We start from the raw sequence: 27,908 nt of genomic DNA, 5'->3' as shown, positions 1-27,908 counted from the left end.
CAGCAGGTCCAGGGAAGGGATTCTGCCCCTGTGCTCAGCCCTGGTGAGGCCACAGCTTGAGTCCTGTGTCCAGTTCTGGGCCCCTCAGCTCAGGAAGGAGATTGAGGTGCTGGAGCAGGTCCAGAGAAGAGCAAGGAGGCTGTGAAGGGATCCAGCAGAATTCCTGTGAGGAAGGGCTGAGGGAGCTGGGGGTGTTGAGGCTGGAGAAGAGGAGGCTCAGGGGAGACCTCATCACTCTCTGCAACTCCCTGAAAGGAGGTTGGAGCCAGGGGGGGGTTGGGCTCTTTTCCCAGGCAACTCTCAGCAAGACAAGAGGGCAGGGTCTCAAGTTGTGCCAGGGGAGGTTAAGGTTGGAGATGAGAAAGAATTTCTTTCTGGAGAGGGTGATCAGGCATTGGAATGGGCTGCCCAGGGAAGTAGTGGATTCTCCGTGTCTGGAGATCTTTCCAAAGAGCCTGGATGTGGCACTGAGTGCCATGGGCTGGGAACTGCAGTGGGAGTGGATCAAGGGTTGGGCTTGATGATCTCTGAGGTCCCTTCCAATGCAGCCAGTTCTATGATTCTATGATTCCAGGAACACAACCCCATAGCAACCTCCAGGAACAGAATCCTCTAACACCTGTGATGCAGAAGAGGAAGCAAACCCCAGGTGTTTCCTTTGGAGGTGGCTCCTGTGGAAGGAAGCAGCTTGTCTGGGGTAGGTTTTTGGTTCAAGGTGGTAAATTCATCCTCTGACCAAGGAATGGAGACTCTGAAGCCCAAGCTGGGCTCAGGCCCATCCTCCCTGGTGTCTGCAGCGATTGCTCCAGGCTGGACCAGGGTGCAGAAGGCAGTGGGTGTGTTTTCCAGGCAGGAGATGGGAAGATAAAGCTCCCAGATTGCTTCCCCCCAGGGCAGCCTGAAAATGTTCTCCCCCCCGGGGAGGAAGCAACACACAAGTTCGTGTTCAGCCCTAACGAGGGCAGCATTTCGACACCACACGGGTGCGAGGGCCAAGCTGCAAGTTTTATCTTGATTTCTTCAAGATTCAGGGCTCTCACTATCACAGAACATCAGCTGCAAGCTATCCCTGCCCTTTCTGCTGGAGGAGCCTCCATCTCTCCTCCTGGGTAACACCTCATTAAAACATGGCAGGGCTGATGTCTGCTTCTTCTAATTGCCTTTCCCACCCCTCCTGGCATTTTGATACTGTCCTGTGCTTCGGGTACACTCATCCAGAGCAGCAAAAAGGGGTCTGAAAGCAGCCGAGTGTGGTTTGGGGCTTATTCATCATCACATGTATCCTACCAGCTGGGGTGTGCATTCTGCATTTCTGTGGCTAGAAAGGCCACTTCTTTTCCTGGAAGAAGCTTCAGGGGCTTCTCCTGCAGTTTGTGGGATCACTGACATGGGCAGAGAGGGGCTGGGAACCCTGCAGTGTGTGTGTGGGGGGCTTGGCAGAAATGATGCCCAGGCAGGTTAAAGGCTCCAGTGTGGGATTTCTCCTGAGATGTATGGAGGCAAAGGCACCCCAAGGAGCAGGGACACATAGCTCACTGCTCCCTGAGGGACCAGGGGCTGCTGGGCTTGCCCTCTACCTTGTAACCCCCCCAACCCTCTACCCTGTAACCTCATTAAGTGTACAGCCCCAAACTTCTTCCCCATAACCTGAGGCTCAGCCTTAACCCTCCTTACCTACACTCCCCCACCCAAGGCACTCAGGTCCAGCTCCCTATCCCATAGACCCCCCCTCCAGAGGCTCAGCTGTTCCCACTTTAGCTGTAAGCCCCCCCAAGGACTCAGGACCTGTTCTCTACCCTCCTCCAAGATATTCAGCCTCCTCCAAGGGGCTCAGCTCCTGCTCCATACCCTGTAACCCCCCATCCAGGACTCATCTCCGACCCCCTCACCCATAACTCCCGAGGACCCCCGAGGACCTCCCCAGGACCCATCCATGACCCCCTCACCTGTAACTACCCTGGAATCCATTCCCAAACCCTGCACCAATAACACCCTCCAGGACCCATTTCTGACCCCCTCACCCATAACACCCCCGGGACCCATCCCACCTCCTTCACCCATAACCCCCCCAGGACCCATTCCCAAATGCTGCACCCATAAACCCCCCAGGACCCATTCCCAAACCCCTCACCCATAACCCCCCCACACCCATTCCCAAACCCTGCACCCATAACCCCCCTGGCACCCATCCCACCTCCCTCACCCATAACCCCCGGGACCCATTCCCAAACGCTGCACCCATAACCCCCCCGGCACCCATCCCACTTCCCTCACCCATAGCCCCCCGGTGACCCATTCCCAAACCCTGCACCCATAACCCCCCCGGGACCCATTCCCGACCCCCTCACCCATAACCCCCCCGGTGACCCATTCCCAAACGCTGCACCCATAACCCTCCCGGGACCCATCCCACCTCCCTCACCCATAACCCCCCGGCACCCATTCCCAAACCCTGCACCCATAACCCCCGAGCACCCATTCCCGTCCATACCCCCGGCTCTCACCACCCCGCCCCGTAGCCACCCCTCGAGGGCTGGGGGGGCCCGGGAAGGGGCGGCCCCAGGGGCCGTGCCCTCATGTTCTGCACCGCCTCTCCTCTCCATCTTCCCTCCCTCCTCCCTCCCTCCTCTCTCCGCCCCGGGGCCACCCGCCCCTCGGGGCCAGTCGCCGCCGGCAGCCGCGGCGTAGCCCGCTTGGGTGCAAGGACATTTCCCCCTCCCTAATCCCATCCCATCCCATCCCGCGGCAGGCTGATCCCGATGGATTCGGAAGGTTACCGGTGCCGTACCAGTCGGTACATCCAAAGCGGGCAATCTGCCGTGCCCAGCTCCCTGTTATTCGCCGCCGGGCTACTTGGCAACGTGTTGGCATTACTGCTGCTGGGTCAACACCGACGGCGAGCCCGCTCCTCCGCCGGTCGCCCCCCGAGGGTCTCCGCTTTCTACGTGCTGGTGAGCGGGCTGGCGGTCACCGACCTCTTGGGCAAGTGTCTTCTCAGCCCCATCGTCCTGGCCGCCTATGCCTACAACCGCAGCCTCAGCGAGCTGGGGTCCAGCGGGCTCGTCGAAGGCGAGCCGGGTGTCCTCTGCCAGCTCTTCGCCTTCCTCATGGCTTTTTTCGGCTTGGCCCCCACCTTGCTGCTGCTAGCCATGGCCTTGGAATGTTGGCTTTCTTTGGGACATCCTTATTTTTACCGGCGGCATCTCACCCGCCGCTTGGGTACCGCCTTGGGCCCGGCGGCCGGGGGGCTCTGCGCCCTTTTTTGCGCTCTGCCGCTGCTGGGTTTCGGGGTGCCCATGCAGTACTGCCCCGGTACCTGGTGCTTCATCCGGATGGCGGGGGGTGGCCCTCGCCAACTCGGCTTCCCCGTGCTTTACGCCAGCTTGATGGGCCTCTTGGTTTTGGCTATCGGCGCCTGCAACGTGAGCAGCATGAGGCACCTTTACGGCATGGCTCGGCGGCAGCCCCCCCGCGGCACCCCCCACACTGCTGCCCCACGCATGGAGGAGCTCGATCACCTCGTCCTGCTGGGACTCATGACCGTCCTCTTCACCATCTGCTCCCTGCCCCTCATCGTGAGTAACCCCGCGGGTCCCTCAACCCCCCCTCCCCGAGGAGCTTGGGTGCCCCCCTTGCTTCCCTCTTCACACCCCCCTTTCCCCTTCATACCCCCCACCCCATCCCCGGGGGTCGCTCATGGCATGAACCCCCCTGGAAAGCCCCCATCCCCATCACCTCCTCCTCCCGAGGAGGTTGGGTTGATGCTTTGCCCTCCCCTCTCAATAATCCCTCACCCCATCCTTGGTCCCCACCTTGGGGGGGTCAGATCATTGCTTAGCCCCCCCCTCCCCACCCATCAGCACCCTCAGTCCCTGGATCTGGGGTCAAATCGGGGTTTTTTTGCCCTTTGGAATAAACCCCAGCACCTCCACCTGCTCCCCAGGAAAATACTTCCTCCCCCCCTCCCCCAAATACTTTCCCCTCCTCATCTGCTGGGGCTGCTCAAACCCCCTTGGCATAAACCCCTCCATCACCCCCACTTATCCCAGGGTGGGGGGGTCAGGGCTGCTGTGTCCCCTGGGAATAAACTCTGGTATCACTCCAGAGAGGAGGGGGGGGGGTCACTGTTTTCTCCCCTCTAAACATCCCAGCACCAGAACCCTATCCCTGAGGGTCAATTTTTGGCTTTAACCCCCTTGAAATACCCCCACCCACCCCCTCTGCCCATTCTGGGAAATCCCCCCCCCTCCTGGTAATACCCAGCACCACATCCCCAGAGCATTAATTTATTGCTTTAATCCCCCCCCCAGTACCATCACTGGGGCTCAGAGGTGTCCAGGAGGTTGTATTCTGTCCCTGATTTGTTGCTTTAACACCCATAAAACTCGATGTCTGTTTATTTTGGGAGGGGGAGGGGGGACATTATTCATTCCTTTATCCCCACTGGACTAACCCCCCCACACACACCACCCCCTGTCCCAAGGCTTGGCTCATTGCTTAAACCTCCTTGGAATAACCATCCCCCCATCACCACCACCCTGTTTGGGGGGGTCAGATCATTGCATTGCTTCCCCCCCCCAAGCACCCACCACCAGCACCCCCTCCCCAGGAGTCAGTCCCTTGGTTTAACCCCTATGAAATAACCCTCCTCCTCACTCTCTCCCAAAGGTGTTGGGGGAGGATATCAGATAATCATTTTGCCCCCCTTCTGAGTGCCCCCCAACACATCCCAGGGGTCTGCTTATTGCTGTAACACTGGTAGAATATTCCCCCACCCCCCATCACCAGTACCCTTTTTTTTTATGGGGTTACCCCAGAGCTGTTTGGGGATGGGGATGGTAGTTTAATGCTTTAACCCCTTAAAATAACCCCCCCTCCAGTGTCCCCTTCACTGACCCCCCCCTTCATCCCTCCTCCAGGTTGCTCTCTTTGAACCCCATTAGGTTTCCTGACCTAAGGGGATGGGGGAAATACTCCCTGAAATCCTCCCCCTTCTTCCCCAAGGATGAGGGGACCATGGGTGTGGAGACCCCAAGAAAACAGAGCCCTTTTTGTCCCCCCCCCAAAGTGTCCACATGTCCCAGGGCTGCGTGCTGCAGCATCACTTCATGCTCACCCACCCTGGTGGCCGTGGCATTGGGGATCCCAAAATTGGGAGGGGGGGCTGCAGGTGCTATCACTACCCTAGGTGACAATGCCACCTTTCCTCCCTGTCCCCTCTGTCACATTCTGGAGCTGCCCAGCAGCACAACTGGGCTCACACTGGTTTGGTGATAACCCCAGGGCAAAACTCTCTGGTCCTCAACCAACCAAGGCTCCAGGCTGGATTTGGAGGTGGAGGAAGGACCCTGACCCAGGGCCACCAAGATACCAATGGATGCATGGTCTGATCCCCACCATGGAGAGGGGACAACACAAGTGGGGTGCAGAGCAGCACCCACACTGCATCCAGTGAGGCTGGATGATCCCTGGGAGCCAATCTCCAGCTCTAACCTCCTGGCTTGGATGGGGACATGTTGTCCCTGTGCCACCACCCTCTGTGACCCAGTTTCAGGCTCTGCAGCCCACAGCACATGGGCACCAAGATCAGAGAATCCCAGAATCATTTGGGTTGGAAAGGAGCTCTGGGATCATCAAGTCCAACCCTTGATCCACTCCCCCTGTGGTTCCCAGCCCATGGCACTCAGTGCCACATCCAGGCTCTTCTTAAAAACCTCCAGGGATGGAGAATCCACCCCCTCCCTGGGCAGCCCATCCCAATGCCTCAGCACCCTCTCTGCAAATAATTTCTTCCTAATATCCAACCTAACCCTCCCCTGGCAGAGCTGAAGCCCATGGCCTCTTGTCCTGGGAGCAGAGCCCAACCCCCCCTGGCTCCAACCTCCTTTCAGGGAGTTGGAGAGAGTGATGAGGTCTCCCCTGAGCCTCCTCTTCTCCAGCCTCAACACCCCCAGCTCCCTCAGCCCTTCCTCACAGGAATTCTGCTGGATCCCTTCACAGCCTCCTTGCTCTTCTCTGGACCTGCTCCAGCACCTCAATCTCCTTCCTGAGCTGAGGGGCCCAGAACTGGACACAGGACTCAAGCTGTGGCCTCCCCAGGGCTGAGCACAGGGGCAGAATCCCTTCCCTGGACCTGCTGGCCACCTGCTGATCCAGCCCAGGTTGCCACTGGCCTCTTTGTCCACCTGGGCACACTGCAGGCTCACATCCACCTTCCTGTCAGTCCAGGATATTTTAGGGGGCAGTGGTTTCAAACTTGCCACCCCCCCGGGGATACTTTTGCTTTCAGCTTTACCCCCACCGCACAAGCAGCTGATTTCCCAATTTCTTTGGGCTTTTTTTTTTAATATTTTTTTTTTCCCTTTTAACAGATCCGGGCTTACATGGGGGCTTTTGCCCACGACTTCAACGAGGACGCAGACCTCAGCGCCCTGCGGTTCCTCTCTGTCAACTCCATCGTGGACCCCTGGGTCTTCATCATCTTCCGCACCTCCGTCTTCCGCACCTTCCTCCGGAGGCTCTGCCGGAGGCTCCTTTCCTGCAAAGCCACCCTCAAAGGACCCAACCCGGGAGGGGACACCCAGTTCTGTCCCCCTGGCTGGAGTAGGACAGACACCCCTCAGCTCGGCTTCTCCTGAGCCTCTGGCAGAACTTGGTGGCTGCTGGTGAGGAGTGGGAACTTTCAGCCCCTTGGTCCGGCTCTGGAGCATCCCAGGGGACATCTTGGGGCTGTCACAGGCAGGGACAGTGTCCTGCTCACTGTGAGAAGTGGTTTTGTCCCCTCACCCTGTCTGAATTTCACCCCGGAGAGAAGCCAGGGTTGGGGATGACTCCCTGGATACCTGTGAATATTCCTGAGCCTTTTGTGGAGGGGTTGGGAGTGCTGAGCTCCAGGAGAGCAGGAAGGTTTTGAGGTGTGGCTTCAGGGCAAAGTAGGGGACGTAGGGAGGAGAGGGAGGGGTTTGTCCCCCTGGAATAAAAGTGGTTCAGAGCTCTGCTCCATCACCTTGTCCTCTGTGTCAGCCCTTTCCACACCAAGGGGGTCATCCAGGGCTGGTTTGGGGTCTCCCCAGCCTGGGCAAGGAAGGTGTGAAAGAGCCTTTGGGGGGAGTGGAAAAATTTGAGCCAGCAGTTCATGGCCATGCTGAGGAGCTGGAGGGCAGGCAGTGTCACTCCATGGGATGCCCATCATGTCTCCAAAGGATGCCCATCATCCCTGCCTGGGATATCCATCATCCCTTGGGAAACCCAATATCCCTTTCTGAGTTACCCATCATCCCTTAGGATGCCCCTTATTCCTCCCCAGGATATCCACTGTCCCTTGAGATGTCCAGCATCCCTCTCCAGGATGCTCCTTGTCCCTCTCCAGAATACCCAACATCTCTTGGGATGCCCATCATCCCTCCTGGGGATGTCCACCATCTCTCAGGATGCCCACCATCCCTCCTGGGGATGTCCATCATCTCTCAGGATGCCCACCACCCCTCCTGAGGATGTCCCATCATCTCTCAGGATGCCCACCACCCCTCCTGGGGATGTCCACCATCTCTCAGGATGCCCACCACCCCTCCTGGGGATGTCCACCATCTCTCAGGATGCCCACCACCCCTCCTGGGGATGTCCCATCATCTCTCAGGATGCCCACCATCTCTCTTGGGGATGTCCATCATCTCAGGATGCCCACATCCCTCCCAGAAGAATCCCCCAAGTGGGGCTCTTGTTTCTCCACCATGGTTTGCTCTGCTCTTGGAAATTGATTCCCCCAAGCACTAATGTTGCTTTTGTGTTGCTCAGCCAGCTCCCTGTCCTGCTCTAATGACTTTTATTCCAGATTGATGATGCTCCCCAGCCCTAATCAGAGCAGTAATTGAGAGAAAGCAGAGCCTGGGATGTATAACCTGGTGGTGCAAGCACATGAGAGAACAATCATTGTAATGAAAGCTCCACTTCCCCTCAACCACACTTATTAACTTAGTTTAATATTTGCCTCAAGTGAGCATTTAGGCCAAAAAAAAAAAATAATTATGATAACCAAAGTCTCCATCTGCTTAACGTCCTTGGAGGACACAGGGCAAATACTTCTCTCCCTCTATCTGGGTAAAGCTTAGAAGGTGCAGTTGTGTTCCTGCCAGTTCTCACGTGCTATTTACTCTTGGTGTCAAATGGATCCTGGTTTGGAAGGCAGAAAAATCACAAAGAACTATCTTGGAGGTGACCTGGCTGGGTTGGAGGAAAGGGGCAGAGCTGTGTTTGGGGCTGGTTTGGAGGGCCCTGCAGGGTTTCCTAAGGAGAAAGAAATGAAATGAAGGTTGGGTTTCATGTTAGTGCTGTTACTGACTTGGAGATGGGACTGAAGAGCCTGCCCTGTGCCTTTCATCAGCCCTGGGTCAGGGCAGGAGGATGAAGATCAGGGGAGAAAACAGCTCTGCAAAATCTTCCTCTTGTCCCCCCCTGGCCTGGGATCTCCTCCACTGTCTGGATCCCTGCCCTGCTCGGGACAGATGGACCTGGCCAGGCTAGGAGGGTGCAGCTGTGGGTGCTGTGGGTGCTCAGTGTCTGGGACAGGACATGGTGATGTGGCTGCCCCATCCCTGGCAGTGTCTCAGCCCAGGTTGGATGGGGCTTGGAGCAACCTGGGCTGGTGGGAGGTGTCCCTGACCATGGCAGTGGGGTGGGGATGGAGGAGCATTAAGGTCCCTCCCAACCCAAACCAGTCTGAGATTGTACAGATTGCTACAGACTGGGGACAGAGTGGTTGGAGAGCAGCCAGGCAGAAAGGGACCTGGGAGTCTGGATTGCCAGGAAGCTGAACATGAGCCAGCAGTGTGCCCAGGTGGCCAAGAAGGCCAATGGCATCCTGGGCTGGCTCAGGAACAGCGTGGCCAGCAGGTCCAGGGAAGGGATTCTGCCCCTGTGCTCAGCCCTGGGGAGGCCACAGCTTGAGTCCTGTGTCCAGTTCTGGGCCCCTCAGCTCAGGAAGGAGATTGAGGTGCTGGAGCAGGTCCAGAGAAGAGCAAGGAGGCTGTGAAGGGATCCAGCACAAGTCCTGTGAGGAAGGGCTGAGGGAGCTGGGGGTGTTGAGGCTGGAGAAGAGGAGGCTCAGGGGAGACCTCATCACTCTCTCCAACTCCCTGAAAGGAGGTTGGAGCCAGGGGGGGGTTGGGCTCTTTTCCCAGGCAACTCTCAGCAAGACAAGAGGGCAGGGTCTCAAGTTGTGCCAGGGGAGGTTTAGGTTGGAGATGAGAAAGAATTTTTTCACGGAAAGGGTGATCAGACATTGGAACGGGCTGCCTGGGGAGGTGGTGGACTCTTCGTCCCTGGAGACATTTAAAAAGCGACTCGATGTGGCACTCAGTGCCATGGTCTAGTGACTGTGGGGGTAGCTGATCAAGGGTTGGACTCGATGATCTCTGAGGTCCCTTCCAACCCAGCCTATTCTATGATTCTATGATTCTATGACCCCAACGAGGATCTTCTCCTGGAGATGTCCCTGCCCCAGAGTCTGTGTATTTAGAGTCCAGGGCAACCACTCTCCATGGAAAGCAGCAATTAAATTAAAAAAACCCAAACAATCAAACAGGTTCTTTATTCAGGTGTGTGAATCCAGCCTCCATCCAAGCCCCGAGCTGAGCTCCATGCCATGGCATCTCACCCACCCCTGACTTTATCATCACAGAGCCACCAAGGGCAACAGGGACTTGCAGGGTGACCCCCCCCTGTCCTTTCATTGTCCCCACTCCCTCCAGGACCCATGCAGACCTTGGGTGACCTTGATGTGCTCATTTGGCTTCCTTAGCTCTTTTAATCGACCTTCTGCCCTTGCTGGTGTCCTACCTGCTCTGGGAGCAGACTGGGAGTCTCCAGTTCTGCTTCTGGGTGAGCTGAGCTCTGGCTTGCAGAGCAAATAAAGTTTCTCAGGGGTGGCTGAAAGCCAGGCTGCCCTCTGAGAAGATAAAGAAATGGTGTTTCTGGGGCCCTGCTGTATCTCCATCCTCTCCAGAGATGGCAGCACAGCCCCAGCTCCCCAGCCCTGGGTGCTGCAAGGAGGGGGCTGCCAGTCCTGCACCCCAACTTGGTCCCATTGGGCAAGCTGAGTTTTAATGCCCAGGGATTTGGGGGTTCAGAGCTGAGAGCATCTTCCTGGTGCTGAGCTTGGAGGGAAAAAGAAAAAAGAAAAGGAAAAAAAAGGAAAAAAAAAAAGGAAAAAAAGGGGAAAAAAAAGAAAATAGAGGGAAAAAAATAGAAATGAAAGTAATAAAATAAAAACTGCTTCTTGGCAGCCTGGTGGTAAATGTTGCTGAAGAGGAACCAAAAACTGACAGAGCTCTCTGGCCAGAGGCTGAGGGGACCTTCCCACTCCCATCCTCCTCTCCTCGTCCCCACCCCGTGCCTGCTGTCCCCAAAGGGACCCTCCTGGTTCTTGGGGAAGGTCCCAACCAGCCATGGTTCTGTTGGAGCTCCTGTTCCACACTCACGATGTCACTTGTGTCACCAGCTCCCTGCACCCTGCTCCTCCCCTGGCCAGAAGTCAAGCACAGTTCATTTCTTGTAATTTTTTATTATTATTATTTTTTAAACTCGTGAAATCCTGACTCAGCTTTGCCCAGGCTCATTTCCCAGCAAACTGTTTCCTTCTTGCAGAGAGCTCTTTTTCTTCTCTTCTCTTCTCTTCTCTTCTCTTCTCTTCTCTTCTCTTCTCTTCTCTTCTCTTCTCTTCTCTTCTCTTCTCTTCTTTTCCCTCTTCTTTTCTCTTTTCTTCTCTGTTCTGTTCTCTCTTTTCTGTTCTTTACTCTTTTCCTCTTATTTTTTTCTATTTTCTTTTTCTTTTATTCCTTTCTTTTCCTCTTCTCTCTTCCCTTTTCCTTCTTCCCTCTTCCCTTCCCTCTCCTTTTTCTTTTCTTTTCCCTTTTCTTTCCTTTTCTTTTCCCTTTTCTTTCTCTCTTCTCTCTCTTCTCTTCTCTTCTCTTCTCTTCTCTTCTCTTCTCTTCTCTTCTCTTCTCTTCTCTTCTCTTCTCTTCTCTTCTCTTCTCTTCTCTTCTCTTCTCTTTCCTTTCCTTTCCTTTCCTTTCCTTTCCTTTCCTTTCCTTTCCTTTCCTTTCCTTTCCTTTCCTTTCCTTTCCTTTCCTTTCCTTTCCTTTCCTTTCCTTTCCTTTCCTTTCCTTTCCTTTCCTTTCCTTTCCTTTCCTTTCCTTTCCTTTCCTTTCCTTTCCTTTCCTTTCCTCTTTCCTTTCCTTTCCTTTCCTTTCCTTTCCTTTCCTTTCCTTTCCTTCTTTCTTTTCTTTCTTTCTTTCTTTCTTCTTTTCCTTTCTTTCTTTCTTTCTTTCTTTCTTTCTTTCTTTCTTTTCTTTCCTTTCTTTCTTTCTCTTTCCTTTCTTTCCTTTCCTTTCCTTTCTTCTTTCTTTCTTTCTTCTTTCCTTCCTTCCTTCCTTCCTTCCTTTCTTCCTTCCTTCCTTCCTTCCTTCCTTCCTTCCTTCCTTCCTTCCTTCCTTCCTTCCTTCCTTCCTTCCTTCCTTCCTTCCTTCCTTCCTTCCTTCCTTCCTTCCTTCCTTCCTTCCTTCCTTCCTTCCTCCTTCCTTCCTTCCTTCCTTCCTTCCTTCCTTCCTTCCTTCCTTCCTTCCTTCCTTCCTTCTTTTTTCTCTTTTCTTTTTTCTTTTTTCCCTTTTCCTTTCATCCTTTCTATTCTGATTTCCTTATTGCCTGCCTGCATTTTTCAGCCCTTTTTCAGCAGGCAGCTCCTGCCTGGGCAGGCAGCAGCTCAGGGGCTGCCAACCCCCCCAGCTCAGGGTGCTGAGCCCTCAGGGGGTGAGACACAACCAGCCAGGGAAAGGCTTCTGTTTGGTTGGGTTTTTTTTTTTTAATGTATTTTTTTTTTAACCCTTACAACCCAAGACACCCAAACCTGGCCCTGCCACACCACTGCTTTTGGGTTTGTTTTTTTTCCTTGCTGGGGGTAAATGCTGGTAGCACCCATGCACCAGATAAGGGATGGAGATGGGAGAAGTTGCTGGAAGAAAAATGATGCCTGGCTTTGCTAAACACAATTTTTAATTAATTTTTTTTTTTTTTAATTGAAATTCACCCCTGGCTTCCATCCCATCACTCAGCTGATCTTCTCCCTGCCCCAAGTTGGGGAGCTTGAATGAGATGACCTTTAGAGGTCTCTTCCAACCCAAATTATTCCATGATTCTATGAAACTGCCCTTAAAACCCACCAGGGAAGGAGAAGTGTCCCTCCTTGGACACTTGGTGTCCTTGGTGTCCTTCTCAAGCAGCCAACTCCAGAGGATGAGTCCTGCAGGCTGCAGGATTTATATGGAATTCCTGTAGCTTTCCTGCAATGACAAAGTTGGTTTTACTCCAAGTGGACCAACCCTAGAAATCTTCTTTTAGGGAAAAATGATGCCAAGGACCCTTGGAAGAACATCTGGTCCTTGTTAGAGGCAAGACACCCGAGATAAACATGGAAGCAAAAGGAAGAAAACAAACCCTTCCCAACAACCAGACAGATTGTACCAATTGGCATCTTCCTGGGTTTGAGCTCAGAAGGGGAGAAAAACAAAACAAAACCAAACCCAACAGCCCAATAATCTTCCTATTATTGCAAAAATATCCCATGAGAGAAGACTGCCAGTTGAGAAGCCTGAAGCCCCAAATGGGTTTTTAAAGCTCCATTAGCTGCCAGGAAAACGAGCTCCTGGAGATGCCAAACTTGAGCTGTGACATAAAACACCAGAAAGGAACAGGAGGGCTGGGAAAAGCCTTGGAGTAACCACCCTACAGGGTTCCTTCTGCTGGGAAAAGGTCTCTGGATGAGGAGGCTGCTTGGATGGACCAGGATGGGCTTTGACCTCAGGTCCATTTTTGAGCCTGATTTTCTGGGGACATCACAGATGGCTGGGGGGGTCTCACCCATCCCTTGGGAAGCCACCAGGATTGCTCCCCCTTCCATCATGGATGTATCCACACAGTTGGATCAGGTCTGCAGGGCTGGAAGGGGGGGTAAAAAGAGGTCCTGGGATGTGGGGTTTTCCAGCCTTCCTGCTTGGAGGGTTAGTTGGCTAAAAGACCTTCACCTCCATCCCACTTATTGCCTTGCCAATGGGAGATCTTGGGCTCTGCCACCTCCGGGGTGGTTGCACCTCCTCCCCACCCTGCAGAAGTGGGGTTCCTTCAAGCTGCTGGGGGAAGGAAACCCAAAGGAGGAATAGAAGAGGCCCCTCGGAAATGCAGGTGCTGTCACAAACCACAGCTCTGGACTTTGCCCCTACACATTTCCTTGGTGAAGTTCCTCTTGCAAGAGAGAGGTTTTTAAAGCAACATCCCCTCCTCCCCCCCCCCCCAGAAAAAAAAGCCCCACACCTCGTGGTGGCAACCTGCCCTGTCCATGGATGGCTTCACAGGGGCTTGGAGTGGCTTGGGATCCAGCATCCTGGGAGGTGCTGGATGAAGGGCTTCACCCCTTCCCCTCCTGGCCCCCAACCTGGAGGTTGAGGGCAAAAGCTTTGATCTCAGAGAGGTGGGGAGGGGGACGAGGTCATGACTTGGGGAAACACTACCCAAGATCATAGAATCATAGAATTGGCTGGGTTGGAAAGGAGCTCTGGGATCCTCAAGTCCAACCCTTGATCCACTCCCCCTGTGGTTCCCAGCCCATGGCACTCAGTGCCACATCCCGGCTCTTCCTAAAAACCTCCAGGGATGGAGAATCCCCCCCCTCCCTGGGCAGCCCATTCCAATGCCTGATCACTCTCTCTGCAAAGAATTTCTTCCTAATATCCAACCTAACCCTCCCCTGGCAGAGCTGAAGCCCATGGCCTCTTGTCCTGGGAGCAGAGCCCAACCCCCCCCTGGCTCCAACCTCCTTTCAGGGAGTTGCAGAGAGTGATGAGGTCTCCCCTGAGCCTCCTCTTCTCCAGCCTCAACACCCCCAGCTCCCTCAGCCCTTCCTCACAGCAATTCTGCTGGATCCCTTCACAGCCTCCTTGCTCTTCTCTGGACCTGCTCCAGCACCTCAATCTCCTTCCTGAGCTGAGGGGTCCAGAACTGGACACAGGACTCAAGCTGTGGCCTCACCAGGGCTGAGCACAGGGGCAGAATCCCTTCCCTGGACCTGCTGGCCACGCTGTTCCTGATCCAGGCCAGGATGCCATTGGCCTTCTTGGCCACCCAGGCACACTGCTGGCTCACATCCACCTTCCTTGTCAATCCAAACTCCCAGGAGTCTGGATTCCAGATCCAGAGTTTCCTGTGCCAGCTGCTGAGCATGAAGCCCTGGCAGCAAGAACTTCCCTGGAGCTGCTATTTGGGGTGGATGAGCCCCGCTCAGCCAGGTGGCCAAGGGGTCCCTTCCAAATGTCCCCTCCAACCCCCACTCAGGACTGGTTGCACCCCCATGGGGACATCAATGGGATGGGGGCAGCAGGGACATGGTGTGGGGCTGGCCATGGGGCAGGGTGTTCTCTGTGGACCATGGGGGAACCCACCCAGCCTGGGCTCAGCTTTGGCTCCTGGGTAGCCCACCCCACACCAAGCTGATGGAGATGGCACTGGGGCAAATTGGGCCCTTGGGTCCTGGAGCCACCTTGGGACTCCTGGCCCGATACTGGGACTCCTGACCAGCACCACGGTTGCCCATCAGGGGGTTTCTAAAGCCACCCTGGGACTCCTGGCCCAATACTGGGACTCGTGACCAGCACCAGCATCAAAGGGGCTCCTGGAGCCATCCTGGACTCCTGGCCCAGTAGCAGGGACTCTTGACCCAGTCTGGCCCATCCAGTCTCCCAGTCCCAGGGCCATCCATGCCCCAGAGGCTCCCACAGACACACTGGGATTTCTGGGCCAGCACTGGGACTGACCATACACAGGCTTTCTGGACCGGTACCAGACTTGGCCATGCAAGGGGCTCTCAGCCCAGTATTGGGACTTGCCGTGCCCTGGGGCTCCCAGAGCCACACTGGGGTCCCTGGACTGGTACTGGGTCTCCCAGAACAGCACTGGGCTGGGCCCTGTGAGTGGCTCCCGGACCGGCAGCAGAAGTCACCAAGTCTCAGGGCTCCCACAGCAGCACTGAGACTCCCGGTTCGGTACCGGGGCTGACCATGCCAGGGTCTCTCAGCCCAGTATCAGGGCTGGCTGTGCCTCAGGCTCCCATAGCAGTACCAAGGCTTCCGGACCGGTACTAGGACTTCTGGCCCGGTATCAGGTCTCCCTGCCCAGCACCGGGCCTTGCAGTTTAAGAGGCTGCTGGACTGGTACCAGGGTCTCAGGGCTCCCACAGCACCACCGAGGCTCCCAGCCCGGTACCGGAATTGACCATGCGACGGGTTCCCGGACTCGTACCGGTACCCGGTACCCGGCCCAGCGGGCCTCCCAGTCCAGCCCCGGGGACGTCCGAACAGGTACCGAGGCTTCTGGACTAGTACCAGGGTCTCAGGGCTCCCACAGCACCACCGGGGCTCCCAGCCCGGTACTGGAACTGACCATGCGAGGGGCTCCCGGACCCGTAGCGGTACCCGGTACCCAGCCCGGCGGGCCTCCCGATCCAGCCGCGGGGCCGTCTGGACAGGTCCCGAGCCTCCTAACCCGGCACCAGTTCTGCCCATCTGTGACTCTTAACCCGGTACCGCGAACACCCCGTTCCTCGGTTCTACCGAAATTCTGCCAGCCCGGGCAGGACGGGGCGGGTTGGGTTGGGTTGGGCGGTGAAGTGGGTGTGGGTGTGGTTCTGGGGGGCGGTACCGGTGGTTCGGGGGCGGTGCCGGTGCCGGTGGCTCAGTCGAGCGTTGGCCGCGGGATGAACGGGACGGGCCGGGGGTTTTGCGAACGCGGCGGAACGCTGCCGGCCGGGGCTCGGCCCTTGGTCAGTGCCCTGATGTTCTCCGCAGGGCTCCTGGGCAACCTCCTGGCCCTTGGGCTACTGCTGCGTTGCCGCCGCGGGCCCCGCGCTCGCCCCCCGTCCCTGTTCCACGTTTTGGTGTTGGCCCTGGTGGTCACCGACCTCCTGGGCACCTGCTCCGTCAGCCCTTTCGTCTTGGCTTCCTACCACCGCAACCTCACCTTGACTGCTCTGAGCCGAGGAGGACACATCTGCCTCTACTTCGGCTTCTCCATGAGCTTCTTCGGCTTGGCCACCATGCTCATCCTCTTCGCCATGGCGCTGGAGAGATGCCTGGCCCTGGGGCGACCTTACTTCTACCAACGCTTCCTCAGCCCCCGCACGGGGTTGGTGGCCCTGCCTGCCATCTACACCTTCTCGGCAGCCTTCTGCTCCCTGCCCCTGGTGGGTTTTGGGAGGTACGTTCAGTACTGCCCCGGCACCTGGTGCTTCATCCAGATGCGCCTGGACCACTCCCGGCACAAGGGTGGGAGGGAGGCGTCCGGCTTGAACGTCACCTTCTCGCTGCTTTACGCCACCCTGCTCCTCTTCCTCATCCTCTCCGTGCTCCTCTGCAACCTCAGCGTCATCACCAACCTGGCCCGCATGCACCGCCGTGGCCAGAAGACCCGTCGTGTGGCCACTCAGGAGCAGCCCCGGGCTACCGGCGGCTGCAGCCGGCAGATGTTCTCCATGGCCGAGGAGATCGACCACCTCCTCCTCCTCTCCATCATGACCATCACCTTTGTCATCTGCTCCCTGCCCTTCACGGTGAGTGTCACTGCCTCTCCCCTGGGCTGGGGTTCCTCTCCCCAGCACCCCCGTTTTCTCTCCCTCCCGTTACGAGGCTCCCCCCCCACTCCATCCCTACTCCTCCTGCCCGAACCTCGAGGACCGAGGAGCTTCTCTCCTCCTGGAGGTCAGGAGCCCCCAGGGCTGCCACAAACTCAGCACAATTTGCACAGCCCGTGGGGAAGGAGGGAAGAGCACCTCCTATATCCCAACTGCCAGCAGGAGTTGGCAGGAGGACAGGGAAATAGGGTGACAAGAGGATGGGGTGGCAGGAGGATGGGATGGCAGGAGGATGGGATGGCAGGAGGAGAGGATGGAAGGAGAGTGGGGTGGCAGTAGAATGGGGTTTCAAGAGGATGGGATGGCAGGAGGACAAGGTGGCAGGAGGATGGGGTGGCAGGAGGATGGGGTGGAAAGAGGATGGGGTGGCAGGAGGATGGGGTGGCAGGAGGATGGGGTGGAAAGAGGATGGGGTGGAAGGAGCAGAGGTGCCTTCCCACCCTGCAGAGGTTCCCAGGGCAGGCAGTGAGGTTCAGGCAAGGTCTGGGGTAGAGGAACCCCTGATCCACACTTTCTTTTTTGGAACTGGGCATTCATGGTGGAGGTGTGAGAGGCAGCAAAGCAAGAAATTAGGCATTCAAAGATGGAGAGGAAGGAGATGCTGGAGACTCTGGGTTTCAGTGCTGGGGCAGGGACAGAATCATCCCAGGTTTCTGTGGCAAGGAGGAAGGATGGAGCTGGAGATGTGAGCACGCAGCACCCACCTCACTCTGAGGTCTCCACTCCTCTGTCCCAGCCCCAGGGCATGGAAGTGGGTGGCTGCAGGGAACAGGGATTCAGCACATGGACCACAGCATCCCCCATCCCAAGGGCTGCTCCCACATCTCCTGCATGCAGAAATCTGGGGGTTCAAAACACTGAAGCCAAGTGGCAGCCCCAGTTTTCCCTGGGCTCTCCCCACCAAAGAGATCCAGCCAAGCCCTGTCACACCAGCCCTGTCACACCAGCCCTGTCACACCAGCACCACCTCCACCTCCTGCTCCTGGAGGTCATTTTGTTCCCATCAGAACTCAGTCCCACCAAGGTTGGGAGCTCAGCCAGTGCTAATTTTGTGCTCGTGGGGTTGAGTAGATGCTACCTTCCCTCCCTGCTCTTTTTATTTTCCCAAGGGAAAAGAAAATAACCCCAGGCTGTAGCCCAGCCAGGCTGCCTGGGTTTGAAGACAGAGAGAAAAAAAACCCCAAGCAGTAATGTCCTGGTGCTCACCAACCTCTCAAACCTGGACTCAGCATCCTGAGAGATGTTTCAGCTCCCACCAGTGCTGTCTCACCCACCCATGAGAGATGCCTGTCCCCGTGCCCCAAAACCCCCTCAGGTTTGGGTGCTGTGGTTGTCAGGAGATGGAACCCTATGGTGGGGACCCTCCAGGTCTGCTGGGGGGAGGGAAGGCAGGATGGGAAAGTGGCAGTGGTGGGGGCTGTCCCTTGGGGTAGCAGATAGAGGCTCCTCCAGAAGCTCAGCCAGCTCTGCTTTTCCCACCAGCCAGCTCCCACGTGGGGCTGGGTTGGAGCTGAGTTTTGGCAGCTTCTCAAACCAAGATGCCAGTGCCTCCTGGCTGGGACACTTTCTCTTCTGGCTGGGGCTGCCACGCTGCTAGGAGCATCCTGGCCACACCAACCCAGCCAGCAGCAGCCCACAGCACCACAAAATCCTTCCCACCCCAAAAAAAAAAAAACCAAAAAACCAACCCAAAACCAACCCAAAACATCCCAGGGCAGCCCTGGGGAGCACAGAGCTCTTGGCTTCCAGCAGCATCCTGGCCACCTCATGTCCTGGGATGCCCCATCCCTGAGTGATACCCGAGGGATCCTGGGTGGAGGAAGGATGCTCATGGTTCCCACCACCCCCAGATCCTGTCCTGTCTGTGTCCCCTCTCAAGGGGGACAGTGAGTAAGGAGTGCTGAGTCACCCTTCCAGGAAACCCCATAAGCTGCCATGAGTCAGCAGGGTGCAGGAAGGACCCAGAGTGGTCCAGCACCCTCCCTCATCAATATCTACTGGTCCCTGCTGGTTTTCCAGGTGAGAGCCACCCCTTCCTGAAGCAGCCACCAGCTCCAGGGGGTCAGGGCTGAACAAAACCTGGCTGTGTGCTGAGAGTAAGACTGGGGGATTGGGTTAGTTGGAAAAGAGCTTTGAAGTCATCAGATCCAACCCTCACCCCAGCAGTGCCAAGGCCACCCCTGCCCCATGTCCCTCATCCCCACATCTCCAGGGCTCTGAAACCCCTCCAGGGATGATGGGGACTCCAGCCCTGCCCTGGGCAGCCTGGAAGAAATAGTTCCCAAGCTTCAACCCAAACCTCCCCTGGAGTTTCCATTCCTGGACTGGAATAAGGGAATTGTTTTGGTTGGAAAAAAACCTTTTAAGATCATCAGGGCCAACTGCTCACCCAGCACTGCCAAGGCCAACACTAAGGGGATGGGGACTCCAGCCCTGCCCTGGGCAGCCTGGGCCAGGCCCTGACAACCCTTTCCAAGGAGAAATTGTTCCCCAGCTCCAACCTAAACCTCCCCTGGCACAACTTAAGGCTCTTTCCCCTTTTGTCCCATCCCTTGCAAGTCTGCTATGACAGCCCAGATCTCCCCAGAAAGCTGCCCAGGGGCCAGATCCTGGAAGCCCATCCCTGATTTCTCTGCCTTTTACAGATCCGTGCCTACGTCAACAAGTTCAGCAGGGAAGAGGACAACCAGGAGCTGGATCTCTTGGCCATGAGGTTTCTCTCCATTAACTCCATCGTTGACCCTTGGGTCTTTGCCATCCTGAGGCCCCCGGTCCTGCGGGTCCTGCGCTCGGTGCTGTGCTGCCAGGTGACCCCCAGACAGAGCCCATCCCCTGCAAAGACAAAACTGGCAGCACGGAGGGACCCCTGTGGGCAGTAGAACCTTTGGACATCATTCCAGGAGGGATCTGCCAGGGGAAGCAGAGCCCTGGTGGATCCATACAAAGCTCTGCCTTGCCGGCCCAGGAGGAGATGTGTGGGCTGGGTTGGGTTGGGGTGGCCTGCACTGATGTTTTGGAAGCCCTGGGTGGTGTCTTGCAGGGGGAAAAATATGATGGGACAATATTGGAAGGGCTGATGAGGACTTTGGTGGATTTTGCTGCAGCCACCCAGCAGTGGGTGCAGGCTGAGGTTGGGTGGGTCAGGGGGTGAAGGATGGGGGGCATTGCTATAACACCATGGCTGAGGGGGGGACATTGAGGAACAGAACATCTTGCTGCTCTGCTTCCCAGCAAGGTCCCCACCATCATTTTGGGCTGGCAGCAGCATGCAGGCAGGACAGGGGGCTGGGTGGTCACCCTTGGTGTCAGCACCCATCTCTGCACACAGATCCTGAAGGCTCAGGTAGGAGAGGAAGGGAGCAGTTGCTCCCCAGATTTAAAGGGATCCCCAGATCCCTTTATTTGCCTCCAGAAAAATACTTGATCAAGTGTAGGTCTGTGTCTGTCTCTCTGTCTGTCCCCCACCCCCTGAGATCTTCAGCTCTGGTGGGTGCCAGCCCAGCCTGGCTGAGGGACACCAGGGCAGAAAAACAAAAGCCAAACTGTGGCACTTCCCTGCAATGGCAGCAGATCCATGCAGCCCCTCCTGAGCACCCATCCCAGAGTTTTCTTTGCCCTGGAGTTCATGCAGGAGCCAATAAGAGGAATAAAGGCACAGGAGGTGTTGGTCACAGCTGTCACCATCACCTACACACAGGGCAATGCTGCTGCTGGGCTTTGGGGGCTTCTCCTGCCTGACCAAGACCTTTTCCTCATCCTCCTGGAACAAACCTGCTCAGGGGCATCACTTCCCTAGAGGTTTTATTTAAAAAAAACCAAACAAACCCAAGTGCAGATGATCTGGGTCATCAATCCCACCCCCTTTGGCAGCACTGCCAGTTTGTGGGATGCAGCTGTGGTGTTTTTCAAGAGCTCCAGGTTGGTCCCCACTGGAATAAGGAGGATCCGTGGGCAAGGTGGGTTTTGTCCTGAGGTTTCTGCTGCTGTTGGAGGTTGGTTGGGGAGGGGGGAGGTTGTGGCTCCTGTTCCTACAGCATCCAACAAACATGATGTTGTTGTCCTAGTGAAAATCTGCTTGAGAGCTGCAGCTCAGCTCAGAAAGCCCAAAGGGGACAAGGTTTGGAGCTTTCCTGGGGTTCATTGCTTGAGGTGATGTAAAAGAAACAAAAAGGTGATTATTTAAGTAATAAATGGCTCTCAAAGGAGCAATTGTGGGGTTGTGCTCAGGGTGCATCTGGGTGGGGGGGATCCTGGAGGGAAGGTGTCACCTGCGTGGAGCATCAGTGGGGTGAAACCTCAGGGATGGGGGAAGGAGAGGAAATGTCTGTTTACTGTGGCCTAAAAAGTGAACACTGAGGGATGAGTGATGATATTTTTGCCCTACAGAAATCCCACCCCCCTCACCTCAGAGCTCTGCCCTAAAACCTGTCTGTCCAACAAGCAAGGAGAAGAGGCCGGGCAAGTTCCTACCTGTTACCAAAACACAGTTAAAAAAAAAAATAAATTAAAAATAAAAAAAATTAAAAATACAAAGCCCCAAAAAACCCCTACCCGCCCTAAAAGCAGAATTTATGTCACTTTTGTCAGGCAGCCAAGATCCACAGGAAGTTTGCTGGCCTCCAAAATGTGTGTGTGGGCAGATGTCAGGCACGGGGCTGGGATTGCTCAAGCCCTGCCTGCAGGTTTCTGGCAGCACCCTGGGGAGGGTGGGTGGGTGGAATAAAGGGGGGGGAGGGAATTTTTTTTTTTTTAGGGGTGCTCCCCAGGCTCTCACCCAACTCATGAAGTCATTTAGCCCAGCACTCAGCATCCTTTCTGCCACCCCGCTGAGTGGTGGCAATGGTCACTGCCACATCCCCTCAAAATTCCTAAAAATTGTGTCCCCACCCAAGCACATGGCACTTTCTGGGGTCAGGGCTTGTGCACCCCGTTGTGTGTCAGCTTCTTGGCTTGAAAAGGAGACTAAAAAAATTTGGGAAGAGCCGTGGGTCCCTGTGTTTGATTTGTCTGGCTGGTTGTGACCTGGATGCTCACGCTGGAATTGGTGCGAGTTGCTTAATCCTCTTCTAAAAAGCCAAAAGGAAAAGCTGCTTGGAATGCAGAAGAAAAGGGGGAAAAAAATCAAAAAATCATGTTGGGAATGTCTGGAAAGGGAGAGTCACATCCGACAGGGGTGGGAAGGAGACCCAGAGCCATCCATGGCAGCACAGGGGACAACCCTGACATGGGATGCTCCTGGTGGCTCCTGATGCTCCAAGGTTCTGCTCCTGCCAGGCACCAGCTTGGCTGCTGGCCACTCATTACTGCCTCTTGCTGGGGTTGTTTTGGAGGTTTCTGGCATCAGGAAATGCTGGGCTTGGGTGACAACCTCCCAGCATCCATCCCTGGGACCTGCTGTTGCTCTTGGATGTCCCCAAGAAGGGACAGAAACCTTGGGAAGTTGTGTCCCCTGAGGGCAGTGGCACAATGGCACAGGGTGCCCAGGGAGGGGGTTGAGGTCTCATCCCTGGAGATATTCAAGGTGAGGCTTGAGGAGGCTCTGAGCAACCTGATCTAGGTGAGGGTGTCCCTGAGACTGCAGGGGGGTTGGGACCTGCAGAGGCCCCTGACAACCCCAATTAATCCCTGATTCCATGATTCTAAGTGGACGCAGGGAAATTATTTGGTCAAAATCGAATTTAATTGAAATTCTTCCTCCTTTCCAGATGAGGAAAGAGCCTTAATGAGTGCTCTGCAAGGAAAAGAAGGGCCAGGAATCTCTCTGCATCCTGAGTCCTGGAGCCTGCACACATCTCTGCTTTTATGAGCAGCAGCCACTACGGAAGCCAAATTAATTTGACATCTCCAGCTCAATCTCCATCTCCTTGGTTTAGACACAAGATGCCAAAGTGTCATTTTGTTGTCTGGGCTGAGCCTTCATGATTTTTTTTATTATTATTTCCATACCAGAATGCTGCTGCTGGAGCAAGGAAGCACCAGGAGGGTTTTTACATCTGGATTTCCAGCTGGAAATCAAGAGGAATGAGGAAGAAGCCACCCCTGGGGGAAAAGGGACAACACTAGACCTCTTAAAAAGGGAAAGGGTCTTCTGGAAGCTGCTGGAGGGATGAGGGGGATTTGGAAAGCAAAATGGGAAGGGTCCTGGCAGTGGAGCATGGGTTGGGTGGGGAGTGATGGTGATGGAATGGGAAAATGGGCATTTTTGGTGAGTAGAGGAAAAAGGAGGGGAGCTTCCCTCCAGATCATTCTTTTTCTGGACTGTTTGGAACCTCTCTGGATCCGTGTGCTGTCAGCAAGGAGCAAGGGGTCATTCTGGGGCTGTTTTGGTCTCCTGGCTGAGCCTGAGTGTTTTGGCCATGGTTCTGCTGGGAGCAGTGAGAGAGCCCCAGGGCCTGATTCAGACACTCAGATCATGGAATCCCAGACTGGTTTGGGTTGGGAGGGACCTTTAAAAACATCCAATCCCTGTTCCCTGCCATGGTCAGGGACACCTCCCACCAGCCCAGGTTGCTCCAAGCCCCATCCAACCTGGGCTGAGACACTGCCAGGGATGGGGCAGCCACAGCTTCTCTGGGAAACCTGGCACAGGGGCTCAGCACCCTCACAACAAACTATTTCTTCCTCACATCTCATCTCTCTTCCATCTGGAAACCCTTCCCCCTCATCCCATCCCTCCCTGCCCTTGTCCCCAGTCCCTCCCCAGCTTTCCTGGAGCCCCTTCAGGCACTGGAAGGTGCTCTAAGGTCTCCCCATTGCAGCCTTCTCTTCTCCAGCCTCAACACCCCCAACTCTCTCAGCCTGGCTCCAGAGCAGAGCTGCTCCAGCCCTCCCAGCAGCTCCAGGGCCTCCTCTGGACTCACTCCAACACCTCCATCTCCTTCTAGGCTTGGGGTCCTTCACCTCCATCTGCAGGGGAAATAAACCAAGAGGACAACTGATGGAGCTGGGAAAAACCCAGCCAGAGCTCTGAGCTTTATCTACCACTGATGAAACCATAAGGAGGGGAAGTTTTACAAACCCAACTGGGATGCAGAGCTAAAAATACATCTTCTGGGGGTGCTTCCAGAAGACCCTTTCCATTTTTAAGAGGTCTGGTGTTGTCCCCCAGGGGTGGCTTCTTTCGTATTCCTCTTGACTTCTAGCTGGAAATCCAGATGTAAAACTCTTCTGGTGCTTCCTTGCTGCAGCAGCAGCATTCTGGTATGGAAATAATAATAATAATAATAATAATAATAAGAAGAAGAAGAAGAAGAAGAAGAAGAAGAAGAAGAAGAAGAAAAGAAGAAAGAAGAAGGAAGAGGAAGAGGAAGAGGAAGAGGAAGAGGAAGAGGAGAGGGAAGAGGAAGAGGAAGAAGGAAGAAGAAGAAGAAGAAGAAGAAGAAGAGGAGAAGAAGAAGAAGAAGAAGAAGAAGAAGAAGAAGAAGAAGAAGAAGAAGAAGAAGAAGAAGAAGAAGAAGAAGAAGAAAGAAGAAGAAGAAGAAGAAGAAGAAGAAGAAGAAGAAGAAGAAGAAGAAGAAGAAGAAGAAGAAGAAGAAGAAGAAGAAGAAGAAGAAGATTTTTTTTATGAAGGGTCAGCCCAGACAACAAAATGACACCCAAACCAGTCTGGGATCCAGTGACAGCAGTGGCTGGCAGAACCAGGATGGATAGAGCCCCCAGAGATGCCATCCACCACTAGGGATGCTCCAGTGGGATCCCAGTATCCCCAGTACCACTCCCCCCCAGCAGGGCCAAGGTTTCACCTCTGTGTAGAGGGCAGCAGCAGGAGGAGACACTTGGGGCAGATGGGAAAGCTCAAAGCAGACAGCACTTGGAACAGAGTTTAAAAAGAGAAGTAACTGTGTTTACAAGAAGCCATTCCAGGGCTGTTTGGTTTCCCTGTGTTTATCCCTGGACATTTGTGCTACTGGAGCTTTGGCCCCCAGACTAACAGGGAGCAGTGGAGTTTGTCCTGCTGAGTGGGTAAATACAGGAGGGAACAATTCTTTGTCAGCAGCAGCTGCTGCTTCCTCAGCCCAAGTCCTTTTTTCATCCAGCTGGGGCTGGGAAATGCTCATTCCCAGCTGTGAGGATTGTTCCAGGGTCCCGTGGGGACCAGACTGACCCAGAGCTCCATGAGGAGGAGACCCTGGCAAACTGGTGCCATGGGGGGGACAGGAAAAGTCCCTGCCCTGGCTCAGGGGCTCTGAGCAAACCCCAGGGATGCTGGAGAAAGGTGCTCGGAGTGATGATATCAGGCATCAGGGTGGGAAAGTGGGAGACCAAAGAACCCCCCTACCCAGTGTTGGGTCCAGTTCTGGGGTCCCCAAGCCCAGAAGGAGATGGAGGTGTTGGAGTGAGTCCAGAGGAGGCCCTGGAGCTGCTGGGAGGGCTGGAGCAGCTCTGCTCTGGAGCCAGGCTGAGAGAGTTGGGGGTGTTGAGGCTGGAGAAGAGAAGGCTGCAATGGGGAGACCTTAGAGCACCTTCCAGTGCCTGAAGGGGCTCCAGGAAAGCTGGGGAGGGACTGGGGACAAGGGCAGGGAGGGATGGGATGAGGGGGAAGGGTTTCCAGATGGAAGAGAGATGAGATGTGAGGAAGAAATAGTTTGTTGTGAGGGTGCTGAGCCCCTGTGCCAGGTTTCCCAGAGAAGCTGTGGCTGCCCCATCCCTGGCAGTGTCTCAGCCCAGGTTGGATGGGGCTTGGAGCAACCTGGGCTGGTGGGAGGTGTCCCTGACCATGGCAGGGAACAGGGATTGGATGTTTTTTAAGGTCCCTCCCAATCCAAACCAGTCTGGGATTCCATGAGTTGGTGAAACCTATTGAGTCTTGCAGGAGTGGTGCTGTTTCCTCCAGTACTTTGAGCCATCTCTGTCCCCATGTCCCCTGTCCTCACAGGGGGAATCTCTGTCCTCGTAGGTGTCCACGGATGCTGCAGCTCAGGCTGCCACATCTCAGGGCCTGGCACAGTCTGGATACAGGTGGACAAAGAGGCAGCTGGCATCTCCTGGTCATCCCACAGCTCTGCAGGATCTTCACAAGATCCCATCACAGCCTGATGGTCACTGTGGGGTGAAAAATCCCAGGGAGCCCAATGGGAAGGTTGTTAGAGTGGGGCAGGACAGAGACAGATCCTTCACCTGGAGAGCAAAGAACAATTAGCAAGAAATGAGAAAAAAAGTGATGAGAGCAGTGTCCAGCTGGATTTTCCAGGCTGGGAGGAACAAAAAAACTCCCATCTTGATTTGGGTAGGAAACCAGATCTGTCCAAGAAAAAAATACCTTATCCTTGCTATCAAGGGGAAGCTGGAAAGATGGTCAGGGATTTCCAGGGAAAAGGAGTGTCCCAGCATCCTGCAGCCTCCCAGGGAAACAGGGCTGGGCTGTGAGCCTGGGGCAGGAGGGTTTCCTTACCCCTTGGCTACAGCCAGCAAACCCTGGTGTGTTCCCCATAACACCTGGGAGGGGATCCCTGGCACCCAGAATCATGGAATTATTGGGAAAGCCCTTTAAGTTCATCAAGTCCAACCATTAACCCAGCAGTGCCAAGGCCACCCCTGCCCCATGTCCCTCATCCCCACATCTCCAGGGCTCTGAAACCCCTCCAGGGATGATGGGGACTCCAGCCCTGCCCTGGGCAGCCTGGGCCAGGCCCTGACAACCCTTGCCAAGGAGAAATTCTTCCCCAGCTCCAACCTAAACCTCCCCTGGCACAACTTGAGGCTCTTTCCTCTTGTTATGGGGTGACCTGAGCTTGCATGGAGCCAGGGACACCCTGGCTTTCATCTCTGAGCCTTCTTCAGCCCTGGGGCCAAGAAGCCACTGGTTCATGGCTTTCTCCTTACAAGGAGCCCCATTTTCTTTACTTTTTCTAGGTCCATAAGCAGAGTGGGTGCCACCCATGAGCTTGGGCAGCAACCAACAGGGAGGAACAACACCAAGTTGAGAGTTACAACTATTTGTGTTGCAAGCCAGCCAAGAAATCCCCAGCAGAGGGAGCAAAGACCCTTCCCCACCTCCCCATCCCCCTGGAGAATCCAGCATCACCCTTCAGGGCTGGAGCAAAGCTTGGAGCCTCCCCAGCAGGATCCCAGTGAGGATCCAGTGTCACCACCAAGGGTTGAATCACCGTGTTGTGGCAGCTCTTTCAACATCCAGAAGGGATTTGGCAACCTCAGGGGCTATTAATAGTCCTGGGCTGTTTTCCCAGGGCCCCGTGCTGGGCTGGATGAGTGCAGGAGAGCAAAGCAAACTCAGAGGGAGGTGAAGTGTTGAGTTTACCCAAGGAGAGGTCGGGTGAGTGGGGAAACAATCAGTCTGCAGCAGGGCAGGGACCTGAGAGCTGCCCTCTGCTCCCTTATCACTTCCCCTCCTCTCACAGCTCTGCTGAGCCAAGAGGGAACAATGAACAATGGGGACAGCAACGTGGCACCCAGGGACCTGCCACCATCCCTGCCACCTTCCCTGCCACCACTTTTCCTGTCACCTCCTCTGCCTCCATCCCTGCCACCTGTCCTGCCACTTTCCTTGCCACCTTCCCTTCCACCACCTTCCCTGCCACCTTTCCTGTCACCTCCCCTCCCACCCTCCCTGCCATCTTTTCTGCCACCACTTTCCCTGCCACCTTCCCTGCCTCCATCCCTGCCACCTTCCCTGACATCTTCCCTGTCCCCTCTCCTGCCACCTCCCCAGCCCCACAGAGCCCTGGGAGCTGCTGCTCTCCCAGGCAAGAGGAAGGATGCTGTGAAGGGATTGTCCTGGGATCACAGGATCATAGAACATCAGGGCTTGGGAGGGAGCTCTGGAGCTGCTCCAGTGCCAGCCCTGCCCCAGCAGGATCCCCCAGGGCAGGACACACAGAACACATCCAGGGGGGGTTGGAAAGGCTCCAGAGAAGGAGACTCCACAACCTCTCTGGGCAGCCTGGGCCAGGGCTCCCTCAGCCTCCCAGCAGAGAAGTTTCTCCTCAGCTTCAGCTGGAACTTCCTCTCTTCTCCCTTCACCCCATTATTCCTTGTCCTACTCCTGGGCACCACTGAACAGAGATTGGCCCCTTCCTCTTGCCCCCCACCCCTCAGCTCTTGATGGACATTTCAGAGATCCCCTCTCAGCCTTCTCTTCTCCAGGCTGAACACCCCCAGGGCTCTCACTCTTTCTCCCCAGCAGAGATGCTCAAGTCCCTTCAGCATCCTCTGTCTCTCCCTT

The 27,908-nt window shown here is 55.5% G+C and overlaps 2 protein-coding genes across 2 annotated transcripts; both read left to right on the top strand.

The window, feature by feature from the left end:
- Positions 1 to 2,638: 2,638 nt before the first annotated feature.
- Positions 2,639 to 6,996, top strand: PTGDR (prostaglandin D2 receptor). The gene is made up of 2 exons (XM_030452229.1): positions 2,639 to 3,575; positions 6,372 to 6,996. The coding sequence occupies exons 1-2, from the start codon at positions 2,760 to 2,762 to the stop codon at positions 6,636 to 6,638; spliced, it is 1,083 nt and encodes a 360-aa protein (XP_030308089.1). The 5' UTR covers positions 2,639 to 2,759; the 3' UTR covers positions 6,639 to 6,996.
- An 8,797-nt stretch (positions 6,997 to 15,793) lies between these two features.
- PTGER2 (prostaglandin E receptor 2) lies at positions 15,794 to 19,833 on the top strand. Its single transcript, XM_008502187.2, has 2 exons — positions 15,794 to 16,645; positions 19,372 to 19,833. The coding sequence occupies exons 1-2, from the start codon at positions 15,794 to 15,796 to the stop codon at positions 19,603 to 19,605; spliced, it is 1,086 nt and encodes a 361-aa protein (XP_008500409.2). The 3' UTR covers positions 19,606 to 19,833.
- The last annotated feature ends 8,075 nt before the right edge of the window (positions 19,834 to 27,908 follow it).

Source organism: Calypte anna, chromosome 5A, assembly GCF_003957555.1.
Source record: "Calypte anna isolate BGI_N300 chromosome 5A, bCalAnn1_v1.p, whole genome shotgun sequence".
In the NCBI taxonomy this organism is placed as follows: domain Eukaryota; kingdom Metazoa; phylum Chordata; class Aves; order Apodiformes; family Trochilidae; genus Calypte; species Calypte anna.
This window is presented reverse-complemented; position numbering and strand designations above follow the sequence as displayed.

Bases quoted from the DNA above. Each gene is read 5' to 3' on its own strand.
- PTGDR (XM_030452229.1), top strand. From the start codon at position 2,760: ATGGATTCGGAAGGTTACCGGTGCCGTACCAGTCGGTACATCCAAAGC. The intron at 3,576-6,371 runs GTGAGTAACCCC...CCCTTTTAACAG, and splicing joins TCTGCTCCCTGCCCCTCATC to ATCCGGGCTTACATGGGGGC.
- PTGER2 (XM_008502187.2), top strand. From the start codon at position 15,794: ATGAACGGGACGGGCCGGGGGTTTTGCGAACGCGGCGGAACGCTGCCG. The intron at 16,646-19,371 runs GTGAGTGTCACT...TGCCTTTTACAG, and splicing joins TCTGCTCCCTGCCCTTCACG to ATCCGTGCCTACGTCAACAA.